At 48.7% G+C, this 24,617-nt stretch overlaps 1 protein-coding gene and 1 non-coding gene across 15 annotated transcripts in view; both read left to right on the top strand.

The window, feature by feature from the left end:
* The first annotated feature begins 13,010 nt into the window (after window positions 1–13,010).
* Window positions 13,011–24,617, top strand: part of HM13 (histocompatibility minor 13) — a 54,022-nt gene continuing 42,415 nt past the window's right edge. For all 14 annotated transcript variants that reach the window (XR_013535062.1, XR_013535061.1, XR_013535060.1 and 11 more), the window contains exon 1: window positions 13,011–13,293. Coding sequence is in view for 11 of the 14 variants with exons in the window: in XM_008995584.5 (XP_008993832.1) it covers window positions 13,111–13,293 (183 nt within the window). In the remaining 3 variants the exon portion in view is untranslated. The remainder of the gene's footprint in view (window positions 13,294–24,617) is intronic.
* Window positions 19,955–20,093, top strand: LOC118154138 (U4 spliceosomal RNA). The gene has a single exon (XR_004744036.1). It is a non-coding gene; the product is annotated as a U4 spliceosomal RNA (small nuclear RNA).

The raw sequence follows: 24,617 nt of genomic DNA, 5'->3' as shown, positions 1-24,617 counted from the left end.
CTAGCACCTAGCAGGCACTAATGATAATTGAATTTTTAATAGCCATTCATTGAGTACTTGACATGTGCAGAGCACTGAATTAAGCCCTTTTTCCAGGCTATTTCATTAATCCTCACAACAGTAAGAGATGACACTATGGCCGGGCATGGTGGCTCATGCCTGTAATCCCAGCGCTTTGGGAGGCCAGGGCGGGTGGATGACCTGAGATCTGGACAACACGGAGAAACCCCATCTCTACTAAAAATACAAAAAAAAATTAGCCAGGCATTGTAGCAGTCGCCTGTAATCCCAGCTACTCAGGAGGCTGAGGCAAGAGAATGGCTTAAACCCAGGAGTCGGAAGTTGCAGTGAGCCAAGATAGTGCCATTGCACTCCAACCTGGGCAAGAGAGCAGGACTCCATCTCAAAAAAAAAAAAAAATAGAGACAGAGAAATAACACTATTCTATAAAGTTAACTGAGACTTTAAGATGTTAAGTAGTTTGTCCAAAATCACAACATTAGTAAAGAACAGAGCTAAGGATTAAATCAAAAATGTCCAACTCCTAACTAAGCCTGCTTCCCAGGGTAGCTGGCTCATTTCACAGATCAGGAAACTGAGGCCCAGGCAGATGAAATGACACATGGAATGACGCAGTGAGTGAGCAGTAGCCATTTGAAGAAACAGTCCCCTTCTTTCTGGGTCTGGGTGACCAGCTGGGGAAGAGACTGGAGAGAGTGGAGGCAGGGACAGCCACCCAGCAGAGGAGGCAAGAGCATGGAAAATGTCCCTTTCAGCCAATTTTCCTGAGGAACCCTGGCCGAGGCTCAGGGCTGGGAATGGAAAGTGTGCAGGGAGGAGGCACAGCCGCGTCCATCCGGAGAAACCGTATGCAATGTCCTGCCTGGAGAGGCCAGCGGGAGGGAGCTGCTGGGACCTCAGTGGGTGAAGGAGCAGGAGGGGCAGATCCGGGAGGATGAGGATCTGACATCTGTCCAGGGCCAGGTCTCCTGGGAGAGGAGCGGCAGGCATTCCCCAATCTCCCTGCTTCCTCCTTGAGCTCCTCAGCTCTGCCAGCTCCTGCTGTGCCCTGACCATGTGTCTGGGCATCAGCCACTCCTGGAATGGAGATGCTGGCAGACTCGACTCTCTGGGGATGTGCACAGCTGACTCAGGGAGGGTGCAGTGGCCAGGAAGAAGGACTGATCCTATTCTCAGAGATCTTGACCAGGGCTGGACTTAAGAGTCATAGGCCACACCAAATGCATCCTGATCTCTATGACATCAGTGTGGTCCCTCTGCCTAGTAAATCTCCCCTTGCTACTCACAGGGCCCACAATTCCACCATTATGGATACAACCAAGGCTTTTGTTCAATATGCAAAGGTATGGCCATACTAATGGTCAAAATATTTAAATGCATTCCTACTAGTTGGGAATAACCCCTGCCCTGAGTGCCCTCCAAGAACCAGGCATAACAGATCCTCCAGGCCTTCCTCTAGAACCCTCTTACTGGCCATTAAAGGGGTAGTACCCCTGCCATAGCAGGGCCACCCAGGGCTGTGTGGATCATCAGTAAGTGACAGTCACAACCATTATTAATAGTTTTTGTATCACTCCTGGAAACAACCCTTTGGATCACAACTTTGTCTCCTGTTTAAAAGTAAACAGAAGAAATTTAGAAGTGAAGAGGCCCTGTGCAATCTCTTCATCTTTGAGATGAGGAAACTAAGGCCCAGGGAGAAGCAGAGACTTGCCTAAGGTCACACAGCCTGGCAGTGTAAAACAAGGCATTAGAAAGCAGGTCCCTCACTCCTGACACTTCCTGTAGATGTCAATGTATCTGCCCCCACACACACACACAAAAATACGAACTTGAGCAGGTGATGGAAGGAAGTGATGGGGAGGAACCTGTCTCAAGGAAGAACTGAGAGCCAATCATCTGGCTCTCGTACCTGGTCACCATAGTCATGGCAACCATTTCCTTGGTCACTATCTCCGCAGAAATAGTTGCCATGGTAACCACCATCCGGGGGCACCAACTTTCTGACACCCAAGAGCCTTAAGAGAAACCCAGAAGCAAGTCTGTTCCATAGCACTGACCTGGATCAGAGCTCTGAGTAGGAAAGAGACTTACCCAACATCACACAGCAAGCTGACAGTGAAGCCAAGCTCCCTGAGTTCCCCACCCAAGGCTTTCATAGCAGCCCCACTCTCTCTACGGCTGACACCACCCCCTCCCCCACCCATCCATTTTTCTGCCGGCTTTGGTGCTTCCCACATTCCTCCAGCCCTCAGTCAGGATCTCCTTCCCACGGCATCTCACCCTTGGCTGCCTGTCAGCCAGCCCATCCTCCTGGGAACAGGCTGACATGAGCTTTGTGTAGGACTCATCACAGGGGTTTGCGACATTGGCGGAGGCTCCCTGAAGACCAAAAAGCCTTCGACATCCTTTGCCCTCCAGAGGAAATAATCTCCAATGGTGGAATTTCAGGCTTTATGCTCAGAACTGAGTAGCTCTTTTTGGGTGGTCGGTCCCATCCACTGTGTAAGGCAGAAGTTGCTGCCCCGCTCTGAGTCTAGAACCACTCTGAGTCTGATCCTCTGTTTTGTTTTTATCAAGTCCCTTCTTCTCTCTGGGAGTCAGTATCCCCACCAAAGACAAGGGGATCAGGATATTGCTCTACAATCACCACCAGCAGCTTCATAGGACTGCTGGCGACCGGACACAATCTAGTGTTTCAATATTACCAAATAAGGAATGGCCATGGTTTAAAGAACTGGCCTACCTTCCAGTTATCTCCTTTTAGAAAAATGGAATTTCAGGATTGAAAGGATGTCCCAAGCACAGGGAAGATCTTGAACAAACTAGAAAGGCTGGAAAGAATCTAGGGAGCCTGTGAGTACTTGGTGTGTTGAAGTGTAAGGATAAAGAGAAAGGCCGAGCGCGGTGGCTCACGCCTGTAATCCCAGCACTTTGGGAGGCTGAGGCGGGTGGATCACAAGGTCAAGAGATCCAGACCATCCTGGCCAACATGGTGAAACTCCATCTCTACTAAAAATACAAAAAATAGCTGAGTGTGGTGGCACATGCCCATAGTCCCAGCTACTCGGGAAGCTGAGGCAGGAGAATCACTTGAACCTGGAAGGCGGAGGTTGCAGTGAGCCAAGATCACATCACTGCACTCCAGCCTGGGCAACAGAGCAAGACTCCATCTCAAAATAATAATAATAATAATTATTATTATTATTATTATTATTGCATCAGATCTAAATCTTAACCTCCAAACTCAAGTGTGCAAGAAATATTTATTTTCTCAAAAAGCAAATTCTACTCCTATCCTCTACCCTCATCCTTCTAGGCTGCAGGGAAATTCAGTCTCCATCCCTGCTAAGACCACTCCCTGACAAGAAACAAGGAGGGAAGACAGGGACTCTCCCTGGCACTGGACCACGTGAAGCCTCTGACCACGGTGCCCAAGCCCTCAATAGCCCCTAAAGTTCTGCATCCCCTGCAAGCCAAGCCAAGTGAGGGGCCTGGGAGTCCTGCTGGAGGCTGGAATCACCAGGCCTGAATTCAGCCTCCCCAAGCACACTACCTGGACATCCCCATGGTCTAGCCTCTTCTTGGGGTAGGAGAGCTCCCCAATCCTGGACTCCACCAACCTTCATGACCTCTGACACCTCCTTTCTGTCCTCCTCTTCCTGCCCTCAAAAGCAGTGAGCACCAAGCGTTTGCAAACTCCAAGTCTCCAAGGACCAAGCAGTTACCAACAAAAACAAGAATGAGACTTGGTGACCTGAGAGCACAGGCTTTGCCTAAAAAGATCAGCACAGGCCAGGTGCAGTAGCTCACGTCTATAATCACAGGACTTTGGGGCAGAAAGATGGCTTGAGGCCAGGAGTTCAAGACCAGCCTGGGCAACATAGTTAGACACTATCTCTACCCCCAAAAAAGTTTTTGTCTTTTTTTTTTTAATAAAAAAAGATCAGAAAAACTTAGCTTACCAAATTTATCAGGTAGTGTACCTAATGGTTAGGGAGCTACATTCTAGAGCTATGCTGCTCCCTAGTTCAAATTCTGGTGACACTCTTTGCTTTTGTGAGTCCTTAGGCAAGTCACTTAACCTGTCTCCCAAACTATGAAAAAGAATAATACTTGTGGCCGGACACAAGTAACGGATCATGTGAGGTCAGGGGTTCGAGACCAGCCTGGCCAACATGGTGAAACTCCATCTCTACTAAAGATACAAAAATTAGCCAGGCATGGTGATACATGCCTGTAATTCAGCTATTTGGGAGACTGAGGCAAGAAAATCACTTGAACCCAGGAGGCAGAGGTTGCAGTGAGCCGAGATCATGCCACTGCACTCCCGCCTGGGTGATAGTGTGAGATTCTGTCTCAGAAGAAAAGAAAAAACTGTACCAGTAGGAACGACAGCTTCACATGAGACAGCACTTAGGACGGTGCCCGGCATTAGTGGCTACTCTGTAACTATTAGCCCCCATCACAGGAGAATACAGGGCCAACACTGCCGGACCTACTGAATGTTCAAAAGAAGCCAAAGAGCCAATTTTTTTTTCTGAAACTGCTCCATGATTTAACCTTGGCAACTAAGTAAGGCCAGGTTTTGGTTTTTGTTTTGTTTTTTAGAGACAACGTCCCATTCTGTTGCACAGGCTGGAATTCAGTGGCACAATCATAGTCCACCACAGTCTCAAACCCCCAGGCTCAAGCGATGCTCCAGCCTCAGTCTCCTGAGTAGCTGAAACTACAGGTACACGCCACCAAGCCTGCTGTTTTTTCTAATGTTTTGTAGAGAAACGAGGTCTTGCTACATTGCCCAGGCTGGTCCCAAACTCCTGAGCTTAAGCAGCCCTCTTGCCTCAGCCTCCCAAGTAGCTGGAACTATAGGCACACACCACTGTGCCCAACTAAAGCCAGTTTTTTGTTTTTGTTTTTGTTTTGTTTTGTTTTTTGAGATGGAGTCTCACTCTGTCTCCCAGGCTGGAGCGCAGTGGCACAACCCTGGCTCACTGCAACCTCCGACTCCCGAGTTCAAGCAATTCTCCTGCCTCATCCTCCCGAGTAGCTGGGACTACAGGCGCACGCCACCACACCCAGCTAATTTTTGTATTTTTAGTAGAGATGGAGTTTCACCATGTTGGCCAGGATGGTCTCTATCTTCTGACCTCGTGATCTGCCCGCCACAGTCTCTCAAAGTGCTAGGATTACAGCCATGAGCCACTGTGCCCAGCCTAAAGTCAGCTTTTAAATCTTGGCAAAGGTCGTACAAAACACATCAGGGAGCAGGATTGGGCCTATAAAACTGACGATTTGCGACATCTGCTCTATGATGTTTAAGCTTATAGAAAATAGAGTCCAGAAAAGAAAGAGTCTTGGAAGCAGATTTTGTTTTGGGCCCTAGAACCAAACCTCCCCTAGGCAAGAGAGCACAGAAAGGGGAAGGGCAAATAGAGAAAGATGAAAAGTATTAATAATACAGCAAATCACCCTGGTACGTAAATGCTATGTGTTGTGAGGGTTTGTTTGTCTTTTAAGTAACTCAGACAAAGATAGAAAAGTGGTCAGGGGCTGGGTGTGGTGGCTCACACCTGTAATCCCAGCACGTTGGGAGGCTGAAGAGGGAGGATTGCTGGAGCCCAGAAGTTTGAGACCAGCCTGGGCAACACAGTGAGACCCCGTCTCTAATAAAAATACAAAAATTAGCTGGGTGAGATGGCGGGCACCTGTAATCTCAGCTACTCAGGAGGCTGAGGCTGGAGAATCGCTTGAACCTGGGAGGTGGAGGTTGCAGTGAGCAAGATTGTGCCACTGCACTCCAGCCTGGGTGGAAGGTGAGGTTGAAGCTAGGACCCATGAGAAGGAGCTACCTTGATTTAAAAAAAAAAAAAAAAAACGAAAAAAAAAAAGCAGGGAGAGAGAAGACCAGGCAGGGGACGCCTATACACAGGGACTGAGGCAGAAAAGAGCTTGGATGGAAAGAGGAGATGTGCAATGAATGAGCAGGACAACTAGGCCATGGTGAGGAGCGTGAAGTTATCTTGAGGGCGGGGGCATGGGGGAGTCATTGAAGGGTTTCAAGCAAAGAGATTCTATGTGCAGGGGACTCGAGGAGACAAATTAGGAAGCTGCCGAAGAGTCCAGGAGAGATGGGCTTGCTTGGGTTGGCCAGCAGCCTTAAACATGAACAGACCCAGATTTCTGTGGCTGGAATTGGCCTCAAAGTCAAAGACTGCATTTGAGCCTCAGGGCAGGCCTGCTGCCACCCATAAACCAGGTGGTGGCCTTCCATCCCAGGGTCCTGGCCCCTCCAGAACGCAGCTGTCTGTTAACTGGCTTAGGCTGCCCTCTGCTGGCAAAAGAGGGCACTTGAGCAAGAGGAGCTACAACCTCCCAAAGAAACAACTCCAGTCCGGGGGCGGTGGCTCACGCCTGTAATCCCAGCGCTTTGGGAGGCTGAGGCGGGTGGACCACCTGAGGTCAGGAGTTTGAGACCAGCCTGGCCAACGTGATGAAACCCCGTCTCCACTAAAAACACACACACAATTAGCCGGGTGTGGTGGCGCATGCCTATAATCCCAGCTACTTGGGAGGCTGAGGCAGGAGAATCACCTGATCCCCGGAGGCGGAGGTTGCAGTAAGCCAAGATCACACCACTGCACTCCAGCCCGGGTGACAGAGCGAGACACCGTCTTAAAACACAAGAAGAAGAAGAAAAGAAGCAACTCCAGGTGGAGACAGGGACAGGTGCCTCAGCCCCACCCATCTTCCCCATCTCCGGTAATGCATGTCCGTCATGTAGTCGTCAGCTCAGAAACCCAGGACACAGTTTCACACATCCTCCTCCCTCACATCCTATCAGGGAGTCCTTTTCATCCTATTTCCTAAACATGATCCTAAATTGGAAATATCCCAGATCTATCCTAACCCTGTGCACCTCTCCTTGTCTCCACTGGCCCCCACCCCCAGCCAAAGCCACCAACATCACTTGTTTAGTCTATTTATTCACTTTTTCTCTTGTCCTGGCCAATCTGTTTCCCACTCGGCAGCCAGAGTCCTCATGGTGTCCTCTGATTCCAAGATCCTTTCTCCTCCGTGTTTGAGTTAGATGGAGAAATCCCTGATAAACACACAGCCCCACCCACCAGGGCAGCCTGTCCGTGTAGAAAACTGTCCCGAAGATGCAAGTAAACGAAGGTGCTCACAGCAGAGCCACCCTCCTACTGGGAATGCTTCCCCCATCTCTACTGGTGTCCCAGCCTCATGCCCTCCATCTCACTGGCTCTCCTCCTTCCACATCCTGCCCTCCATGTCTTTTTTTTTTTTCATTTATTTATTTATTTTGAGACAGGGTCTCACTCTGTCACCCAGACTGGAAGTGCAGTGGGACAATCACAGCTCACTGCAGCCTCAACCTCCTGAGCTCAATGATCCTCCCACCTCAGCCTCCTGAGTAGCTGGGACTACAGACGTGTGCCACCACGCTGGGTTAATTTTTGGGTTTGGGGTTTTTTGACTTTTGGTTTTTTGGTGTAGATGGTCTGTGTTGCCCAGGCTGGTGGAGTCCTGGTCTCAAGTGATCCTCTCTCCTCAGCTTCCCAGAGTGCTGAGATTACAGGCATGAGCCACTGCACCTAGCCCTCAAATGCCCTTATATTTCTATCTGCTCCTTCTCTCCCTCCCACAAATTCCTGTTCAAAGCAGATTTGCCATTTCAGCCCTGCCGGCCAGGGTGCTTAGGGCTCACATTTCCCTCAAGCAGGTTGCCATGGTGTCTTCCTTTACTGTAGACATATGCACAGCCCCTCTCTAGGAAAAATACCAGTATCGGGACAATAAGCATTTTCATGCAGATACATTGTGAGGCTAGCATCATTCTATGACCCGGACGTTCATCGCATGACATTCGACATCTTTTTCTTTCCTTTTTTGAGACAGAGTTCCCCTCTTGTTGACCAGACTGGAGTGCGATGGCATGATCTCAGCTCACTGCAACCTTCGCCTCCCGGGATTCAAGTGATTCTCCTGCCTCAGCCTCCCGAGTAGCTGGGATTAAAGGTGCCCGCCACCACGCCCAGCTCATTTTTTGTATTTTTAGTAGAGATGGTGTTTCACCAGGTTAGCCAGGCTGGTCTCAAACTCCTGACCTCAGGTGATCCATCTGCCTTGGCCTCCCAGAGTGCTGGGATTACAGGCGTGAGCCATGACACCCAGCCTGACATTCAACGTCTTATGGCTTTGGGCTGAGATTCTGGAAGTCCTCTTACCTCGGACTCAGCCTGTTTAACAGAAGCCTCACTACCCACCCCAGAGGGCTTTGAGAGCAGAGCTGCACACCCTTCGAGACTCCCCTGACCAACTTGAGCCAAGGAAGCTCACAGATCTGGGAGCTTCTAGGTTCCTGCAGCAGATCTTAACATGTTAACTCAGTACCTGGGCAAGGAACTTTGCCTTGCCTTTGCTCTTTGTAGCAAGCCTGGTTTTCTGTGAAAGAGAATGAAGACTAAGCCGATAAAAGCAGAGGAGATGCAGAAAGAGGACCCTGGCAGCATGGGAGTTAGTGAGGCCCAATTCCTTCCCTGCCTGTCCTCACAGGGCTTTGGTTTGGTTATTCACCTCTTCCCTGGAGTTCAAGAGGCCAGGGCATTCCAGCCTTTGCCTAAAGTGCTTCAAACTGTGCGTCCAGCCCTTGCAAACTAAAGAACCCCGATTCTCTCAGAGGTTCTCTCTCTGGTACTTCCCATTCCCTTGGCAAATCCAGCCTCCATTCCCAACTCAACAAAGAACAACAGGAACTCTGAAATGGCAATTTTATCTTAAAGTCTTCAATATTTTCCCTTTTGTTTCCTTTTTCGAAAGTTAGGAGCAGAGTGATGAGTTCATTACACTCACTCCTTCCTCGCGGCCCGTCATCACTATTTTCCACAAGGCCCCTGTGTAATTTTACTTCTGTGCCCATTTTTTGCTTGTTTTAATCCCAGTTGCCACTCTCATGCTCATCCCTCTATAGGCAACCATTCCAATGTGCTCGACGTGCATTCTTTAATGTGTAATGACCTTGTTAGATTTGCTATGTGGCCTTCTGCCATATACCTCTGTCAGAGGTGCTTGAACCAGAGCAACCAACTCTGTCTTGAATAGGGTTTGGATAAAGTGAGGCTGAGACCTACTGGGCTGCATTCCGAGGCAGTTAAGCCTTCTTAGTCACAGCCTGAGAGAGGAGATCAGCACAAGACTCAGGTCACGAAAACCTTGCTGATAAAACAGGATGCAGTAAAGAAGCCAGCCAAAACCCACCAAATAATATAGAGACAAAACTGACCGCTGGTTGTCCTCACTGCTCATTATAATATATTAGCATGTTAAAAGACACTCTCACCATTTATATGCCATCATCGTTTATAAAGAAGTTGCCCTTATGGTCTAAAAAGAGGAGGAATCCTCAGCTCCAGGAATTGCCTACCTCTTTCCTAGAACACTCATGGATAATCCACCCCTTGTTTAACATATAATCCAGAAATAACTACAAGTGTACTCAGTCAAGCAGCCTATGCCACTGTTCTACCTATGGAGTAACCATTCTTTCATTCCTTTGCTTTTTTTTTTTTTTTTTTTCTGGATACAGAGTCTTACTCTGTTGTCCAGGCTGGAGTGCAATGGCATAATCTCAGCTCACTGCAACCTCTGCCTCCTGGGTTCAGCTGATTCTCGTGCCTTAAACTCCAGAGTAGCTGGGCTTACAGGCATGAGCCACCACACCCAGCTAATTTTTATTAGAGATGGGATTTTGCCATCTTGGTCAGGATGGTCTCAAACTCCTGACCTGTGATCTGCCTGCCTCAGCCTCCCAAAGTGCTGGGATTACAGGCATGAGCCACCACACCCAGCCACATATTAGCTATTTAAAAAATAAAGCATAGAACCGGCCGGGCGCGGTGGCTCAAGCCTGTAATCCCAGCACTTTGGGAGGCCGAGTCGGGTGGATCACGAGGTCAGCAGATCGGGACCATCCTGGTCAACATGGTGAAACCCCGTCTCTACTAAAAATACAAAAAATTAGCTGGGCACGGTGGTGCGTGCCTGTAATCCCAGCTACTCGGGAGGCTGAGGCAGGAGAATTGCCTGAACCCAGGAGGCGGAGGTTGCGGTGAGCCGAGATTGCGCCATTGCACTCCAGCCTGGGTAACAAGAGTGAAACTCCGTCTCAAAAATAAATAAATAAATAAATAAATAAATAAATAAAGCATAGAAAGTAAAATCTCCTTTATCCTTCAAGACTTGGCTCAAATGCCCAGTCCGCTGGGAGCTCTTCAATGGCAGAGACTGCTGTTGCCTCCTAACTCCCATTCTTCTCCTCTTTCATTCTAAGAATACTCCTGCATTCTGCAGCTGGGCATATTAAAAAAAAAAAAAGAAAAAAAGAATACTCCACTTTGAGGCAATTGCAAGATTTCCAATAACTAGCTGAGTGCTATCCCACTAGTAGAGTGTGCATAACCTCTCTTGTGGTTAAACAGGATCAGGTAATTATGGTCTGGCCAATTAAATTTAAGTAGAAGCATTATATAGAACTCCTGGAGTGATTGTCAAGGGGAGGGGATGAGAACTCTTTTGCCCTTCCTTTAAGTTCATCTGTTTTAATTTTTTTTTTTTTTTTGAGACAGAGTCTCTCTCTGTCACCCAGGCTAAAGTGCAGTGCCATGATCTTGTCTCACTTCAGCCTCCTCCTCATGGGTTCAAGCAATTCCCATGCCTCAGCCTCCCAAATAGCTGGGACTATAGGTGAACACCACCACACCCAGCCAATTTTTGTATTTTGGTAGAGATGGGGTTTCACCATTTTGGCCATGCTGGTCTTGAACTCCTGACCTCAGGTGATCCTCCCTCTTTGGCCTCTTCAAGTGTTGGAATTATAGCCATGAGCCACCGTGCCCAGCCTCTTTAAGTTCATCTGTTTTAAGTCAGTGTTATTTGGGGGTTTTCTGTTGCATGCAATCAGCCAAACCTAATCATAACTGATATGTTGTTCTAGTTATCTATTGCTACATAAACAGAGCTCCCAAAGGAACTATCCTGTCATACTCATTGATTCTGGGAATCAGGAGTTTTGACAGGACTTTGTGGGCATGGCTTGAATCTGCTCCACGCTCTCATGGACTCCAGCTGGGAAGACTTGATGGCTCAGTGGGACTCAAGCAGCTGGGGACTGTGATCATCTGGAGGGCTCTTCACTCACCTGTCTGGCACCTGGGATGAGATAACTAAAAGACTGGGTTCAGATGGCATTGCTGACATAAGCATCTACACACAGCTTCTCCATGTGACTTGGGCTTCCTTACAATATGGCAGTCTCAGGACAGTCAGACTTGTCAAAAGTGGCTCAGAGCTCCCTCCTCAAGTGTTTCTTAACAAGATGGAAGTTGTTTGGCTTCTTCCTTATTTCCTTTTTCTCTGATTTCCTCTACAATATTTTACCTTAGTGTTTGGCTTCTTCTGACCCCGCCTCAGAAGTCGTGCAGCATCAGCCTTGCCTGCACCTACCCTGAGCCAGCAGTTCTCTACACACCCAGCATCAGCATCAAGAAAGATGCACCTGGCAAAGTGGGAGCAAGCGTGGGCAGAGTGATGGTGGCCAGGCTCCGGCAGGGGCTACTGCTTCTGGCAGTGCTCCTACCAATGCAGATTTATACAGCTCAAACAACTGTTGTAACACTTTTAAGTAACTTCTCCCAGAATAACTTGGCTGCCCCCAAGTCTAGCTAATGCCACCAGTGAGGCATTGGCAGTGTCCTGCAGTCAGCCAGTCTCCTCCCTCACTCCTCATAGTCTCACTCTGTTCCACTTCTCTACTGTTAAAAGACTCAGGCTGGGTGGGCACGGTGGCTCACGCCTGTAATCCCAACACTCTGGGAGGCTGAGGCAAGTGAATAACCTGAGGTCAGAAGTTTGAGACCAGCCTGGCCAACAGCATGAAACCCCATTTCTACTAAAAATACAAAAAATTAGCCGGGCATGGTGGCGCATGCCTATAATCCCAGCTACTTGGGAGGCTGAGGCAGAAGAATCACTTGACCCCAGGAGGTGGAGGTTGCAGTGAGCCAAGATCGCACCATTGCACTCCAGCCTGGGAAACATGAGTGAAACTCCCTCTCAAAAAATAAAATAAAATACGCCGGGCGCGGTGGCTCACGCCTGTAATCCCAGCACTTTGGGAGGCCAAGGTGGGTGGATCACGAGATCAGGAGTTCAAGACTAGCCTAGCCAAGATGGTGAAACCCGGTCTCTACTAAAAATACGAAAAAAAATTAGCCGGGAATGGCGGCGTGCGCCTGTAATCCCAGATACTCGGAAGGCTGAGGCAGAGAATTGCTTAACCCTGGAGGCGGAAGTTGTAGTGAGCTGAGATCACGCCACTGCACTCCAGCCAGGGTGACAGAGCAAGACTCCATCTCAAAAATAAATAAATAAATAAATATCATGAAAATGAATTCATTAATAATAAAAGTGAAAGACTCGGGCCAGTACCGGCACGGTGTCTTCCCAACGTCCCCCCCTCCACACACACTGCACTAAAATGCAAGCTTCGTGAATGCAAGGACGAACTTTTGCCTGTATTGTTCACCGGAGTGTCCCCAAAGCCTAGGACAGTTCTTGGCATACTGAGGGACACTCAATAAATATTTAAGGAGTGAATAAACAATTGGATACCCGATAAATGCATGTATGAATAAACACATTCTTAGTTATTCGGAATATGAGGATTTGCGGAGAGTGATCTGAGGAGACCGGCTGGGACTGGGAATGGGCATTCGGGTCGCATGCCCACTGCGGAGGTCCAGAGCCCCTGTCCGGACCACTAACAAGTTACTTAGCAACCCGCCGCCCAGCCCTCGGCCACCGCTAGAGGGCGAGCGGGCGGGGAGACGGGCACGCGCGCGCGCGTACGTGCAAGCGTGTGTACGCGCGTGCGCGGCGCGGGCTTGGGAGGGAGCACGTCACTTCCTGTTGCCTTAGGGGAACGTGGCTTTCCCCGCAGAGCCGGTGTCTCTGTCTGCGTCCCTGTTGCAGCAACCGGAGCTAGAATCGGATCCCGAACGCACCCTCGCCATGGACTCGGCCATCAGCGACCCGCATAACGGCAGCGCCGAGGCAGGCGGCCCCACCAACGGCACGACGCGGCCGCCTTCCACGCCCGAGGGCATCGCGCTGGCCTATGGCAGCCTCCTGCTCATGGCGCTGCTGCCCATCTTCTTCGGCGCCCTGCGCTCGGTACGCTGCGCCCGCGGCAAGGTAGGGTCACCGGGAAAACCGGGCACTTTCCACCCCCATACCGAACACGGCCGACATGGACCCTTCCTAGGTAGGACAGACACCTCCTCTCCCCGGACACTGACCCTGATCACCACCGTTCCCTCCATCCCGGGCACACGTTACGGAGCTGGCGTTTCCTGCCCCGGGATCTGGGCACCGACCCCCGACCACGGTATGACACTTTCCCCAATAGGAACTTGCTTTTGCTACCGACCCGGACCCTGACACTTCCCTCCCTGTGCATCATGCCGCAGCTGGGAACGCTGTCAGCCCGTCCCCCACTTTGACTCGGGCACTGACTGTTTTGAGCCTGTTGGGCCCAAGCAGACCAGCCCCATCTATACCTGATGGATAGTGGTCCCGAGAACTTCCTGAATGGTACAATCTCATGTCATCCCGGGTTAGGAACCCTGCCTCAGCCCACCCCAGGGCCCTTTCCACCATCCAGACCCATTCCTAGACTCTGACTCCTGTCTCGCTGGAATATATGGCACCTCATGTGCTCACCTAGAGCCCCCACCCTTGGCCCTTGCCCCTGCCTCAAAAACAATGGTCTCTCAGCCCCCGGTTTCTCACATCACTTTCTGGAACCATCCCAGTCGGCTAGCTCCTCAGAACCTGGCATCTTGGTGCCTTTACTTTCCAACCAGGCGTGGAGGTCTTACTTTGCCGGTCTCCTCTCTCTCACTACCATCCAACCTTGGACATGGCCTAGTCGAAACCCAGACCTTGTTCCTAACCTGTAACCCTTTTCTCAGCCAGCCTTTCACCCTACCTCAAAGTGGCCTTTCTCCCCTTCCCCCAAGACAACCCCCCGCCACCACCAAACTGGGCCTGCCTACTGGTCCACTGTTGGCCCCTCTTGTGAGACTGGGCTAGACTCTATCCCTGGCCTTCCTCAACATCTGTCCCATTGGATACCTAGGAGGACTCCAGCACATTTCACCTTCTGCTTCCTCTTCCCCCTTTGCCGGCCCACTTCTTCCCTATACGGAGCCCACTCTAGCCCGTTGTACCAATGGCTTCTCTTAATCCACAGCTCCCCATGCTCCTCCCCTACCCAGACCTGAAGATAAACCTCAGTGGAAGCTGTCTTGCCCAAAGAGGGCAGGCCCACAGAGCAGCTGCCACTTTTGAAACTGCTCAAGCTGAGGTTCTCAAAATACTACGCAACTTGAGCAGTGGCTGAGGCCTGCCACCTTCCTTCCCTAAGAGCATGGGGAAGGTGTGCTCTTAGGCTCTGTATGCGATCAGATGCAAAGGAAAGTAGTAGTCAGGCAGGGCTTAGGCTGAGAAACTCAAACATGACTCCATGTTCCTTTTTATTTGGCTTTTTCTAAGCAGAGTTCAGGAGATCTTAAGCTTCTCTACTATGCCTGTCAGGTAGACACTTAGTGCAGGGAGAAGTTTAAGGTAAACCAGGACAGAGGAGGCAAAGGACAGCTGCTATAAGGCTAGACCACTTGATCTGAGCTGCTCTCCAAACTGACTAATTCTCCCTGGCACCTTTCGTACATGGATCACTAATCTCTGCAGAAAACACCTTCCAGACAACAGTATTTCCTGAACGTCCACCACTATCAAGGGTAACGGAGGGTTCCTGCAAAGATGAATAGGTCAGAGCCCTGTCACCAAGTTCAGGAGTTGGGTGGAAGAAGAATAATTAGATCTGGGATTATAATACAAGCAGTGCTGCAGGGTTGCGGGAGAAAGACTGAGCACATCTGGGACAGTGCAGGAAGGCTTCGTGCTAGGGGTAGGCCTGAGCCTTGATGTACAGGTAGAATTTCAACCAGGAGAAGGCATTCTAAGCAGAAGTAACCAGGTAAGCACAGAGAGGTACAGAGGCAGGAGGCTACAGGGCAGTTCAGGAAATAGTGACGGGTCTGATGTGGCTGAAACAGAAGGTAAGAGAAAGACTTAGCCTCTGAATACCTCTCCCAAGCATCTCCTGCAGGGCAGCAGGGTTTGGAGGACTGTGTGAAATTACAAACAGGACCTGAACATTAAGAGCCTGCCACCAGCAGTGACGCAGATGCTGTAAAACTTGCAAAACCTTTGATGCTCACAGCAACTGAGGTGGCAGGCAGAGCCAGTTTCATTATCCTCATTGTACAGAAAAAGAAACTGAGAGTGAAAGAAATGACTTCTGAAGATCACTGCCATTTAGGGGCAGAACCAGGTATGCCTGGTACTTTTCCAGGGCTCTCTCCGGATACAGGTACCTCTAAAGACAAGCAGCATTGACCCAGGGGAAGGACAGGCCAAATGACTCCCTTTTTACCCTGAGTGGTTTCCCTGATGATGCGGAGAGAGAAGAGTTAGTGTAGGGACCCAGTTTTGATGTCCCACCAGTGTTGGACCCCAAAGCCAGTGGAAGAGAGGGAATGTGAGGACAGAATTCTCCCCAGGGGTCAAGGTGTCCATAACAGGCAGGGAAAATTGTGAAACTCTGAGAGAAGGTGGAGCCTCCACGAGTATGTTGTGAAAAAGTAGCGTTGGGAGGAGCAGCTACTCAGAGCAGCACCCACCCCTGTCAGAGGCCTACCTCCCAGACAGAAGCAAATCTGGCCCAGGCAGTAGCTGCACATTGGATTGCTTTAAGGGGCCCTCAGCCAGCAGGACTGCGTGCCCCCTCTGGGCTGAGCTCTGGGCTGGGTACCAGGAGTTCCAGGACAACAAAGGCCAAGCCTTGCCCCCACTGAGCTCAGTCACCAAGGAGAAATAGACATGTGACTAGCCAAGAAGACAGAGTTCTGATAGGCCTCCTGGAGGGGGCAGCAGTTGTCTTAGCATGGATGGAGGGGAGTCTAACAGGCAGAACAGGGACCACAAGATGTGAGAGGCAGTGAGGCGTGTGGTGTGAGCCCAGGAGAGGGACTTGGATGTCGTGGCATGATGTTCAGGAACCTGCGGCCTTTCTGAGGAAGAGAATCCTGAAAACAGTGCAGCGGTTAATCGTTATTGTTACAAAAATACTATACACTTGTAAAAAAAAAAATTCAAGGGCCCGGCGTGGTGGCTCACGCCTGTAATCCCAGCACTTTGGGAGGCCGAGGCGGGTGGATCACGAGGTCAAGAGATCAAGACCATCCTGGTCAACATGGTGAAACCCCGTCTCTATTTAAAAATACAAAAAATTAGCTGGGCATGGTGGCACGTGCCTGTAGTCCCAGCTACTCAGGAGGCTGAGGCAGGAGAATTGCCTGAACCCAGGAGGCGGAGGTTGCGGTGAGCCGAGATCGCGCCATTGCACTCCAGCCTGGGTAACAAGAGCGAAACTCCGTCTCAAAAAAAAAAAAAAAAATTCAAACAGTACAGAAGTATAAAGGAAAAGCCTCCTGGGCACTATTCCTTGGAAGTAACCCAATTAGCTGTTGGGTGTGTAACCTTTGAGAATTTTCTCTGTGTATATACAAACATTGTGTATGTGTCTGTGCATATAGACATACATCAATTTATTTTTATAAAAATTGGATTATATAGTACATATTGTTCCTCAACTTGATTTTTTTTTTTCTTTAACAATTTGTTGGCCAGGTACAGTGGCTCATATCTGTAATCCCAGCACTTTGGGAGGGATTACACTTGAGGTGGGCAGATCACTTGAGGTCAGGTGTTCAAAACCATCTTGGCCAACATGGTGAGACCCTGTCTCTACCAAAAATACAAAAATTAGCTTTGTATGATGGGCCATGAGTGTAATCCCAGCTATTCGGGAGGCTGAGGCACGAGAATCACTTGAACCCGAGAGGCAGAGGTTGCAGTGAGCTGAGATCGTACCACTGCATTCCAGCCTGGGCGACAGAGTGAGACTCCATCTCAATAATAATAATATGTTTTTGTTATTTATCTATGTCAGTATATAGAGACCTAAAGTTAACCAGATGTGGTGGCATGCACCTGTAGTCCTAGCTACTCTGGAGGTTGAGGTGGGAGGATAACTTGAGCCCAGGAGTTCAAGGCTGCAGTGAGCCCTGATTGCACCACTGGGCAACAAAGTGAGACACTATCTCAAAAAATACAGACATATATATATGTCTATGTGTAGCTCTACTTCATCTTTTATGGTGGGGAGGATAGGTAATATCATGCCCATGGTACAGAATTCAAAAGGTACAAAGGGGTGTACAATGATAGTCTCCCTGCCACCTCAAGCTGCCCCATTTCCCTCCTCAGAGGCAGCCCCTGTTTGTGTTTTTCTTAGAGAAAAGAATTTCTCATCCAGAGAGATTCTGTGTCTTTACAAATAAATAGGCATAAGCTTTCCCTGGTTTTTGTTTTGTTTTGTTTTTTGTTTTGTTTTTTGAGACAGAGTCTCACTCCATTGCCTAGGCTGGAATGCAATGGCACGATGTCAGCTTAATGAACCCTCCACCTCCCAGGTTCAAGGGATTCTTCCACCTCAGCCTCTCGAGTAGCTGGGATTGCAGGCACCCGCCATCATGCCTGGCTAATTTTTGCATTTTTCTAGAGATGGGGTTTTACCATGTTGGCCAGGCTGGTCCTGAACTCCTGACCTCAGGTGATCCACCCGCCTCAGTCTTCCAAAGTGCTGGGATTACAGGCATGAGCCACAGCACCCAGCCCTGTTTTTGTTACATAACTATTGTGTATTATTATACACTATATATATAATACTACATATAGTACACTCTTTTTTGCACCTTGCTTTTTTCACCTAATACTTGTTGCAGATTCAATCCTGTCAGTACATAGGGTGTGTTCTTTAACAGCTGTGTGATACCCCGCCTGTATGCCAGTTTGCTTAGAACACTGGTTCTCTAATGTCTGGTCCCTGGGCCAGCAGCATCAGCATCACCCCAGAACTTGTTAGAAATGCACATTCTGAGAGGCTGGGCACGGTGGCTCAAGCCTGTAATCCCAGCACTTTGGGAGGCCAAGGCAGGTGGATCACGAGGTCAACAGATCGAGACCATCCTGGCCAACATGGTGAAACCCCGTCTCTACTAAAAATACAAAAAAAAATTCGCTGGGCATGGTGGCGCGTGCCTGTAATCCCAGCTACTCAGGAGGCTGAGGCAGGAGAATTGCCTGAACCCAGGAGGCGGAGGTTGTGGTGAGCCGAGATCACGCCATTGCACTGCAGCCTGGGTAACAAGAGTGAAACTCCGTCTCAAAAAAAAAAAAAGAAAGAAAGAAAGAAATGCACATTCTGAATCAGAAGTTCAAGGTGGCCCCAACGATGTATGTTTTAACAAGCCCATCTGGTGATTCCGATGCATGCTCAAATTTAGAACCACCAATTTAGGGTCGTCCACTGGTCATTCAGGTTATTTCAGCCTTTTGCTATTACAAAACATGCTGAAATTAGTATCTTTATAGATTTTTATTTCACACTTGTCTGTGTATTTGTAGGATTTTTTTTTTTTTAAGATAGAGTCTCCTGCTGTCACCCAGGCTGGAGTGTGGTGGTACCATCTCAGCTCACTGTAACCTCTGCCTCCCGGATTCAAGCAATTTACCCACCTCAGCCTCTTGAGTAGCTGGGATTACAGGCACACACCACCACACCCAGCAAATTTTTGTATTTTTAGTACAAAATACAAAATGGGGTTTGCCATGTTGCCTGGGCTGATCTCAAACTCTTGACCTCAGGTGATCTGCCCACCTCAGCCTTGCAAAGTGCTGGGATTACAGGCCTGAGCCACTGCTCCCAGCCCACACTTTTTATTGAGATAGATTTTACCATATGATCCGCCATAGAGGTTGTATCAGTTTACTTTTCCCCAGCAGTAACCTCGATTCTTGTTTAATTGCTGTGGAGTAGTCTGTTCTCCAGAGGTGGTGGTGTTATTGTTTGTTTTTAGTTTTTGTTAGTTTGAGACAGAGTCTCACTCTCTTCTGCCGGCCTGGAGTGCAGTGGTGTGATATTGGCTCACTGCAACCTCCAGCTTCCGGGTACAAACAATTCTCATGCCTCAGTCTCCCGAGTAGCTGGAACTACTGGCACATGCCACCACGCCCAGCTAATTGTGGTATTTCTAGTAGAGACACGGTTTCACCATGTTGGCCAGGCTGGTCTCAAACTCCTAACCTCAAGTGATCTACCCACCTCAGCCTCCCGAAGTGCTGGATTATAGGCGTAAGCCACTGCGCGCAGCCTCTCCAGAGGTTTTTAAGTAGGTATGTGACACAATCAGGTGTAGGCTTTAGAAAGAGCTTGTGGCAGCATGGGTGATAGGCCAGAGGGAGAAGTGTAAGGTTGGTGCAGGGGTTGTGAAGACAGCAGTGAAGGCCAAAGTATTGGGGTGGGAGGTTGGGTCAGGAAAGGTAACCATGGAGAGCAGAGTGACTGAATGTGGTGGTAAGGAGTAGAGACCCTGGGGTGTCCAGCTGGGGCAACAGTAACAGAATGGCCAATGAATGCCAGATCATTTCCAGGACATGGCCCACAAGCAGTGCTCCAAGAACCTGAGCCGTGCCAGTGGCTTCCGGCAGGCATCTGTCTTCCCTTCCTGCTTTTGTTTCCGCTCTGCTAACAACATCCAGAATGTCTTTGGAAGCCACATTTACTTCTGTTTGTGTCAGGTTTTTTCCCCCACTTTCTAATTGTGTCTTGTGTTGCAGGAGCTGTTGCATTTACATACGCTAATCTGGTTAAAAAATGCCAATTGGTAGCTTTGCGCAGTGGCAGTATCGTAGCCAATGATGTTTATTGGAGGCGCGATTACTGCTAATTGAAAACTTTTCCCAATACCCTGCCATGACAATTTGAAATAGTTAGCATTGGCAATTTTTGACAGTCTCTACAGAGACTGAATTAAAAAAAAAAAAAAAAATGCCAATTGGATTGTTAAAGAATCCTAACAACTTTTTAAATATTTTTGAAACTACAAAGATTAACTGTTCAGTTACCTTCAGGATTCTATTCCTCAGAAAAGTTGCAGGCTTTCCAAGTATCTTCCTGTTATAACTTTCCTACAGAAATTTCCAGATAGGAAAGATAGAGGTCGTCTAGGAAACAGCTGCCAAGAGTTTGGGGTCTGGAACTGGACTGCCTCCGTTTGAATCCTGGCTTTGCCCCTCACCAGCTGTGTAACACTAAGCAAGTTACTTTACCTCTCTAGGCCTCCACTTCCTCATTTGTAAAAGAGCTATTAAAAGTACCTGCTTTGGCTGGGCACGGTGGCTCACACCTGTAATCCCAGCACTTTGGGAGGCCAGGGCAGGCAGGTCACCTGAGGTCAGGAGTTCAAGACCAGCCTGGCTAACATGGTGAAACCCCATTTCTACTAAAAATACAAAAAAATTAGCTGAGCATGGTGGCATGGGCATGTAATCCCAGCTACTCGGGAGGCTGAGGCAGGAGAATGGCTTGAACCTGGGAGGTGAAGGTTACAGTGAGCCAAGATCACGCCACGGCACTCCAGCTTGGGCAACAAGAGCAAAACTCCATCTCAAAAAAAAAAAAAAAAAAGTCCCGGTTTTGTGGGGTTTTTGTCGGGATGTAAACATTTAAAGTACCTAGAACAGTGCAGTAATGTTATCATGTTATCGTTATTACTATTACTGTCAGATTTCAGGTCTCCCATTCTTCTTTTTTTTTTTTTTTTTTTTTTTTGAGAGAAAGTCTCACTTTGTTGCCCAGGCTGGAGTACGGTGGCACGATCACAGCTCATTACACCATACCCAGTTAATTTTAGTAGGGTTTTTTTTTAATAGAGGTAGAGTTTCTCCATGTTGCCCATGCTGGTCTCAAGTTCCTGGGCTCAAGCAGTCTGCCCACCTTGACCTCCCAAAGTGCTGGGATTACAGTCTGGTCTGCTGTTCTGACTCAGCATTGCAGCATGGGACATTTATAAGTCACCGACAAAGGAGACCATATTCCTCTGTGTGGTGGAGAGGATATGTCCAACCTTGGTTTGTGACTGAATAAGATTAGGCTTCTTCCCACCCAGGGTGCTGGGCTGAAATGAAAGGAATACATGGAAATGTATTCCTATATACAAACCATAATACTGGTTTGTAGGTGAAACCACAAAGTCCCATGTGTCCTTTTACGGCCCTGAGCCTCTGAATGTGTGTATCTTTCTGCCTGATAAATACTTCCTTTCCTTGTACACAAAGCACACTCCTCAAGCTGGACATGGTAGCTCATGGGCTATAATCCCAACACTTTGAGAGGCGTACGCGGGTGGATTACCGGTTGTCAGGAGTTCAAGATCAGCCTGGCCAACATGGTGAAACCCCCATCTCTAGTAAAAATACAAAATTAACCAGGCATGGTGGCTCATGCCTGTAATCCCAGCTACTCCGGAGTCCAAGGCAGGAGAATCACTTGAACCCGGGAGGTGGAGGTTGCAGTGAGCCGAGATCACACCATTGCCCTCCAGCCTGGGCAAAAAGAGTGAAACTCCACTCAAAAAAAAAGAAAACAGACTCCTCAACCCAGTCAGCATTTATGTGGCTCCTGCTGCATACCAGACCATCAGACCCTGTGCTTGACCATCAAGGCCTTGCCTAAGTGGTACCTGCTCTCGCGACCTCTGACCCCTTTACTTCTCTGCAGAAATACTGTCTTGTTGGCCTCCTCGTGATTCCCTTATGCATAATAATGATACAAATGTTGTATATAGTTTAAATGCTGACTAGAGGCACAATGCTGAGTACTTTCAAAGCAGAAATCAGAATCCTCACAACTCATTTTACAGCTGAGGAAATCAAGGCTCGGAGAAAAAAAAAATTGCTTTTCTGAGGTCCCACAGCTGGGAAGAAGTAGAACTGGGAGTCCAGATGGTCTTCCTGACCTCAGAATCCCTTTGTACCTGCTGGTGTTCATTCTGCGGGTCACACTGATATACGCATCTGTTGTGTCACATGTCACGCTGCATTATAATACCCTGTTTGGGGTTTTGTTTTTTTGGAGCTAGAGTGCAGTGCTCGGTCTCAGCTTACTGCAACCCCCGCCTCTCAGGTTCAAGCGATTCTCCTGCCTCAGCCTTCTCAGTAGCTGGGACCCAGGTGCACACCACCACCACCCAGCTAATTTTTGTATTTTTGTAGAGACGGGGTTTCACCGTGTTGGCAGCTGGTCTCCAACTCCTGACCTCAGGTGATTCACCCACCCCAGTATCCCAAAGTGCTGGGATTACAGGCGAGAGCCACCAAACCCAGCCGGTTTTGTTTGCATTCCATAAAATAGAATACATGTTCCCTATAATGTTTTGTTTACATGTCAAGGTATTAGCCTATCTCCTATGAATGCTTCAAGATCAGGAACTCATTTTTGTACACATACTACTGCTACCCAGAAAATGTATTGAATTTTTGGAGGTGCTCAGAGGGGATAAGGAACTTGCCCAAGCCCCACAGCACACTGCTGGCAAAAGCAGAAGCCAAGGGTTGGGAGAGAATAAGGAAGGAAGGAAACCGGACCTCCCATGTGGGTATTGCTCACCCACCCCACCCCCACCCCCTGGCAAAGCTGCCCAAGTGACTCACACTCCAGTGGCTCCAGGGGGGAGGTCTACTTTCCTGCCCAGGGCCTGGGCTGCCTCAGCCATGCATGGGCAGGGGTGTGGTTAAGGGCCTCCTCACTCACCTCTCCCTGATAGTCACAACCCCCTGTATGGGCACAGTACTTTACAGTTTGCCAGGCTGTTTCATATCCCATAGCTCATTTGGTTTAAGACTCATGGGGCTGGGTGTGGTGGCTCATTTCTATCATCCCAGCATTTTGGGAGGCCAAGGCAGGAGGATCAGTTGGTTCCAGGAGTTCAGGGCTGCAGTGAACTATGATCTTGCCACTGCACTCTAGCTTGGGCAACAGATAGAGACCCTGTCTCTGTTTTTTTCTTTAAAAAAAAAAGGCTGCTGTCACTTTCTTAAAATAAGTGAGGCTAGAAACAGTCCTCCTGTTTGACAGAGAAGTAAACCCAGTCACTCAGCAAGCCATTAACAGAGCAAGGAATACCTTGGATACATTTTATGTGTAGCATTTTACTTATATATGAACTGTATCTATAGGAAGAATTCCCACACATGGAATTGCTTGGTCACAGGGTATGTGCATTTGTGATTTTTTTATATCTTGCCTACTTGCTTTCTACAGGAAGACCAACTGACTCCCATAGGCAGTGTGGGAGACTGCCTCTTTCCACACAGCCCCACCAACTCAGTATGTTACCCAATGTGTGGGTTCTTACCTTTCCGATAGATGAAAAACAGAGTCTCAGTGTGCTTTAGTTTGAGCTCTTAGTGAGAATAAACACTTTTTTTTTTTATTATTAAGAGCCATTTGGGCCAGGCGTGATGGCTGATGCATGTAATCGCAGCACTTGGGGAGGCTGAGGCAGGCGGATTACGAGGTCAAGAGATCAAGACCATCCTGGCCAACATGGTGAAACCCCATCTCTACTAAAAATACAAAAATTAGCTGGGCATGGTTGCACGGGCCTATAGTCCCAGATATTCAAGAGGCTGAGGTAGGAGAATTGCTTGAACCTAGGAGGCAGAGGTTGCAGTGAGCCAAGATCGCGCCACTGTACTCCAGCCTGGGTGACAGAGCGATACTCCATCTCAAAAAAAAAAAAAAAAAAAAAAAATGGAGCTATTTGTGGTTCTTGTTCTGTGGCTCTTCTTTTTGTATCTTTGGGCATGTGGAAATTTTAGTTTAATGCATCCTGCCAAACTGCCCTCCCCTAAAGTCTGAACACGTTTGTACTCTAGGCCAGTGCTATGTATGTATTTCCTTTAGCTGGGCACAGTGGTGTGTGCCTGTAATCCCAGCTACTTGGGAAGCTGAGGCAGGAGGATTACTTAAGCCCAGGATTTCAAATCTAGCCCTCACCTCCCTTTCCTAGTAGTCATCTCATGGGCTTACTGCCCTCTGCCCCATCTCTTTCCCCTTTGCAACCTTCCACCTGGGACAGTAAGGCCTCTCTGAGCCAGTCTTACCTTCTCCAGACACTGTCTCTCTCAGCAGGTTTTTTATTGTTGGTTTTCTGAGCCAAAAAATTTGTGCATCTCCACGACTGAATGTGATCCCTTCTTCTAGGGATGCTGGTGCTTTACTCTCAGGATGGACGTGGTGATGATAGAATCTTGGACACTGTGATAAGCCTGTGGCTACTGCGGAAAGAACTTCACTTTAGCATGAGCAGGAGGTGCTAGGACTTTTGGTAGCCCTAATATAAAACAGTTGAGGAGTGGGTTGTCTCAGTGGGGAAATACGGAAGGGCTTCATGTTAGTGACATTTGCTAGGCTATTGAGGACTATGAGGATTTTGCCTAGCAGAAAGAGGGGAGGTAAAGAGCACTGTGATCCTGGAAGCTTTTGA

This window comes from Callithrix jacchus, chromosome 5 (genome assembly GCF_049354715.1).
Source record: "Callithrix jacchus isolate 240 chromosome 5, calJac240_pri, whole genome shotgun sequence".
In the NCBI taxonomy this organism is placed as follows: domain Eukaryota; kingdom Metazoa; phylum Chordata; class Mammalia; order Primates; family Cebidae; genus Callithrix; species Callithrix jacchus.
Note: the sequence above shows the minus strand (reverse complement) of the source record. Positions and strands in the feature narration are given on the sequence as shown.